The following is a 5,130-nucleotide window of genomic DNA, read 5'->3' on the forward strand; positions in this document are numbered from 1 at the left end:
TTTCTAATAATCCACACCTCTTTTTTATATATAATCTTGAGTAATTTTCTTGCCACCTTTCACTAATTTCTTGCAATTTGTGTTACATTTCTTGCAAAGTTGGTCATTGTCTTTTTTTCCATGTTTTCAAAAGAATTCGAACCGTTTTGCTGTGTTTTCCGAGGGTCAAACAGGTGGTGAAAAGTGTCTGAATGCAACACAAAATAAAACGAGTCAGTCCAGGTTTCAGAGGGTAAATTTAGTTCTACCCAAATGTTGACAAAATGTGACAGGAATTTTATTTATTTATTTTTTGTTTGTTTTTTGGTAGATTTTTAAAGTTGTACTGGAGAAAGTGTTTCAGTGCTGCACTGCATCAGTAAAATCCAGTGTGTCTCCTGCAGGTGATGGTTGATGTGGACGATAAAAACGAGTGGAGGGAGTGCATCGACATCGGAGGAGTTCGACTTCCAACCGGATATTTCTTTGGTGCCTCAGCAGCTACAGGAGATCTGTCCGGTGGGTCCGAGCTGGAAACTCTACAAAAAAAAGTTTAAATAACCACAACTGAAGTGTGGCTGAATTATATGTTTTTTATTATTTGTATTTCATTTTCCAGGAATGTTTTGCTGTCACAGCTTTTTAAAACATTTTTAGCGCATTATATTTCAGTTTGTTACTGATTTGCTGATCATTTAAACTCTTTTCTAATATTTTCCAGATAACCATGACATCATCTCCATGAAGCTCTACCAGCTGATGGTTGAACACACCCCCGAGGAAGAGAACCTGGACTGGACTAAAATCGAGCCGAGCGTCAGCCTCCTCAAGTCGCCCAAAGGTAGAAAAAGCTTAGAAGCTTAAAAGTCTGCACCTGAACCTGAATAAATGTCGCTGTTATATGTTTCTGTAAACCATTGATTTGTGACGTTTGTATGCGACTGTGTCGGGGGCACGTTAAACGTTTGAAGCTCGTGTATTCAGCCCACAGCGACTCCGGTGCAGATGGTCACTTTGGGCCGTTCCTGACTGACACATTTTGTCATTTTTGGTGATTTTTAAAGGATCTTTTTTTCTATTAAAATCCGCAAAAATTTGAGGAAAAAAGCCAAAATATTTTTATTTTTTAAAATAAAGCTAAAATGGGGCCCTCATTTGGTTGAGCGGGCAGCCCATGTACAGAGGTTATGTTGTCGCCACAGTGGTCGCAGGTTTGACTCCGGCCTCGGCTCTTTGCTGCACATCATCTCTTCTCTCTCTGCCTTTCATGCTAACTCTGTCCTATCCATTAAAGGCCAAAAAGTTCCCAAAAAAATCTTAAGAAAAAAAGATAGCTAAAATGTTTTTCAAAAAATCTTCACACTATTTTCTCTGTAAAATATTTGCTCAATAAATAAATACATTAACTAATTACTAAATACCAAAAACTTTTTAAAGAAAACATGCCTTTTGAAGATGCTTTGCGTGTTAAAAAAAAAATCAGCAGTAAAATAATCCCAAAGTGCAGCCATTTAAAGTTGTTTGCCTCTTTCCTGAGCCAAAAAACAAAACATAAGTCTCTCCCCAGAAATAATAATTTTTTGACGTTTTACCCTTTTTGCACAACCCCTCCCCTCTCATAAATAACAGTCTTTAGGTTACATTTAAATATTGAGTTCTAATTCTACTATAAATTCATTAGTTTTTTAATAAGATATGTATTTTTAAAAAAGCAATTTTAAAGGGATGAAAAAAAACAATAAGAAGTAGTGGTGGTAGTTTCAGAGAATGTTTGGTCTTTAAAATTTGCCTCAAAGTCTTGGAAAAGTTCTGGAAATGGATTTTTAAAAATGTGTCTGAAGTCTTCGGATGAATTTTATGTTCTTTCACGCTGCATCCACTTATGAAGAAGTGCTCTTTTATTATTCTTTTGTCAAAAAGCAAGTCTTTGCCCACAAATACGACGAGCAACGGCCCTGGGCTGAACACGACGGTGAACTCAGATTCTTTTATTTTCCTCCGCAGACAACATCGACGATCCGACGGGAAACTTCCGGGGGACGCCCCTCACCGGCTGGAAGGTGTTCCTGCTGCTGCTGTGCGCGCTGCTGGGCATCGTGGTGTGCGCCGTGGTGGGAGCTGTGGTTTTCCAGAAGAGACAGGAGAGGAACAAGAGGTTCTACTGAGCCGAAGCGAGACAGGAGAACCTCGTCACAGAGGTGTCTGTCTGTCGGTCTGTGGTGGAGTGAACTGTTTCCAGATCGAGCACATTCAATGTGAATTTTTTTCTAAAGATTGTACAAATGTTTATATCTTTGAAGCACTGTTTCAGAGTGAATTCTGCCGGTGAGGAGGTGCAGAACCGGCGGCGACTGTCATGAGCTGCCGGCTGTTTTTTGTTCTGCGTGTGTTCATTAACTGCAGGGTTAGAACAGACGGTCTGTCCTTTACAAACTCCCCTCTAAAGAGTGTTTTCAGCTGCTGATTGGATCCTGTGCTGCAGATGTGACACTCCAAACGGCAAACTTTGCCACCAAACGACAATTTACAGAAGGTTTCCATCTTTTGTCTTCCGGGCTTTTTTACCTGATTATTTATTTGAAGAAGAAAGTAGCTGCACACACTCAAAGCTGGATCAAAACAACATTGTAATTGTGGTGACTGCAAAAAGAATTGAGAGCATTAACCCTTTAAAACTCAGATCAGCATCAGTTTTCGCGTGCTGAGTGCAGACGCCTTTCACAAACATTAAACCTTTGAACCTGGAGCAAATTGGTTTGAATTCTTGATGAGAACATGTGAAATAAAAGATTGAGCAACTTGGCAAGAAACATCACAAATATGGTAAAAATTATTTTTAGAAATTATTACAAATATCATAATTACATATTTAAAAGGTGTTTTTACAAAATTATCATTATTTTTAAGAATTTTCCTCAGGTCATTTAATTTAAAATGTTTTTGTTTTTGTTTTGCTTTCCTACCTTTTTGTGTTAACTTTGAGGTAAGGTTGTCGGATTTTTTTTTTTAAACATATTTACCAGCTAATTGGCAAAATGTCAGATGTCCCAATAATTAGGCCGATAATCTGATGACCTTTAATATACAGCACAGTAAGTTGGTTTATTGAAGCTGCTAAAACTTAGAAAGATTGTTTAAATTCAACTTTTCATTGAATTGAAATAACTGAATTTTAAGTAAAGTTAACAATTAGAAATAAAGTAAACATAAATTAAGAGTAATAGTTATATTTACTTACATCATTCAAGATTTGCTAGATTTTTTTTGCTGTTGAGTAAAATCAACTTTTCAGTGTAGTCATTTTGTCTGTGAGGGACAATAGTGTGATGGCACAAACGGCGACATGTTGACATGTTAATGTGAAGTTTAAAGTCGGGTAAAGGTGAAATATGAAGACGGTGAAGCTCCAGCTGAAAACCACAACTCGTCCCTAATGTTTTTTGACAGGATGAGGCCACTAGAAAGGGCTCAGTGCAAAATGAACAACGTTCAGACTAAAATATTTTATGCTACTTTTTCCTATTTTTCCTCGCAGGGTCTTTTGAGCAGCATTTTTTTTTTATCTTGAAGTTGCCTTTTTAATTTTCCAAGTATTTGTTTTTGGTTAATGATGCTAAATTGTGACAGAATTCTTCTTCAGTTGAATTCTTCACTGTAATGAATGTTAAAATCATTGAGTGCTACATCAGGAACATTGAAAATCCTCTCTTTAGTTTGTTGGTTTTCTCCCAGCTTTATCATAATTGCGTCTTTAAGCAAAAAAGAGTCACATTTAAGGAGTTAAGGATGGCTGACTTTGTCCCGCCATCACTTCTGAAATGCAGATTGTATTTTTCTTTTCACTCTTTTAGTTTTAGTTTTTAGTTTCTCTCTCCCCGTTTTCTTGAAACCCTTTTGTATTTGTGTTTCTGCAGCATCAGCTGGTTTTGTGATGAGACTTGAGGCAGCTCCTCCCATCAGAAATAATGTATTAAAAACGTAAAAAAGAAAGTTTGACAGTGAACTGTGGTGTCTTGACAAGTTTTGACCACTGTTTCATTAAAGCGGAGTGATGGAGGATTCTCAGGACATAACCCGCTGTGTGTTCATGCAACACTTTAAAGATAAAGATAAAATAAAATATGTGGAGTTAAATCCAAACTGTTGATCAGTAGATTATGTAGCGCTGACTCAACTTTTTATGTAGAATCTCATTAAATGTCATGACTTTATACAAGTGTCCCACTAACTTAAAGAAATACTTAAATATTATCACCAAAAACTTTACAAATTATATTTATGGATTGTTTTTTTATTACCATATTTGAATGTAAACATTATTGTAATGTTGCAGCTGTTTGGTAGTTTAATCAGTGACCAAGTGTCTCATTTCTTAGGGTCGTCGCCTGATTTCTGTGTAAAGTTTGTAAAGGCAGATGTCTGCTAAATATGTTGGAGAGAAAAGAACAAATGAAGATCATCTCCCTCAGAAATGTAGTTTGGAGTATTTGCTGCATTTGCAGTAAAACAAGCACTGAATCTTAGACAGAAGAAGGTTGAGCCAGCTTAGGTAAGGTGAAATCTTACTTGGGTTTGTTTTTGTGCTGGGGGGTCGTTAAGTGCTTAGCACTGAGTTTCAGTTTCTCTCTGCAACAATAGGTGAGGTCAGCTGACGCGGGTTACACCCTCTATTGATTGCCCAAGTGAAACCAGACAGGGGCGGTTCAGCTGGGCGCAATCAGTCAAGTTGGAAACAGCTGTGACTGTGTTCAGGTACCTAAAAAGGCACAGACTGCGCTTGAGCGTCAGCAAAAGCGTCAGTGTGAAGACCACACAGTGTGAAGACCTGCAAGTCTACCTGCGCGAGTCCACCGAGCAAGGACACCGACTACCGCTGCCGCCTGTCTGTTTTCAGTCTGTTTTCAGTCTAACGCACAATGTGTCTCTCATGCATCCCGGTCATTATCGGAAACCGGAAAAGACGCACAGTCTGCCGTACACGCAATCCGCAAAACCTGTCCGCTCTCCCAGAAAGTGGTCCCAGCCCACACTCACTTACCTTTGGTCTTTGGAACTGTCAGTCCGCTGTTAACAAGACTGAATTCATCAGTTCACTGGTGAAACTCTCAGACATTCAGGTCCTAGCCCTGACTGAGACATGGATCCGCCCAG

The 5,130-nt window shown here is 38.4% G+C and overlaps 1 protein-coding gene across 1 annotated transcript; it reads left to right on the forward strand.

Moving 5' to 3' along the window:
• The first annotated feature begins 364 nt into the window (after nt 1-364).
• On the forward strand, nt 365-2,822 carry LOC121939838 (vesicular integral-membrane protein VIP36-like). Its single transcript, XM_042482774.1, has 3 exons — nt 365-498; nt 701-820; nt 1,984-2,822. The coding sequence occupies exons 1-3, from the start codon at nt 387-389 to the stop codon at nt 2,142-2,144; spliced, it is 393 nt and encodes a 130-aa protein (XP_042338708.1). The 5' UTR covers nt 365-386; the 3' UTR covers nt 2,145-2,822.
• Nucleotides 2,823-5,130: the final 2,308 nt, after the last annotated feature.

The sequence above is a fragment of the Plectropomus leopardus genome, unplaced genomic scaffold (assembly GCF_008729295.1).
Source record: "Plectropomus leopardus isolate mb unplaced genomic scaffold, YSFRI_Pleo_2.0 unplaced_scaffold6272, whole genome shotgun sequence".
Classification (NCBI taxonomy): domain Eukaryota; kingdom Metazoa; phylum Chordata; class Actinopteri; order Perciformes; family Serranidae; genus Plectropomus; species Plectropomus leopardus.

Coding starts and splice junctions, on each gene's coding strand:
- LOC121939838 (XM_042482774.1), top strand. CDS start 387: ATGGTTGATGTGGACGATAAAAACGAGTGGAGGGAGTGCATCGACATC. Junction 499..700: donor AGCTACAGGAGATCTGTCCG/GTGGGTCCGAGC, acceptor AATATTTTCCAG/ATAACCATGACATCATCTCC. Junction 821..1,983: donor CCTCCTCAAGTCGCCCAAAG/GTAGAAAAAGCT, acceptor TTTCCTCCGCAG/ACAACATCGACGATCCGACG.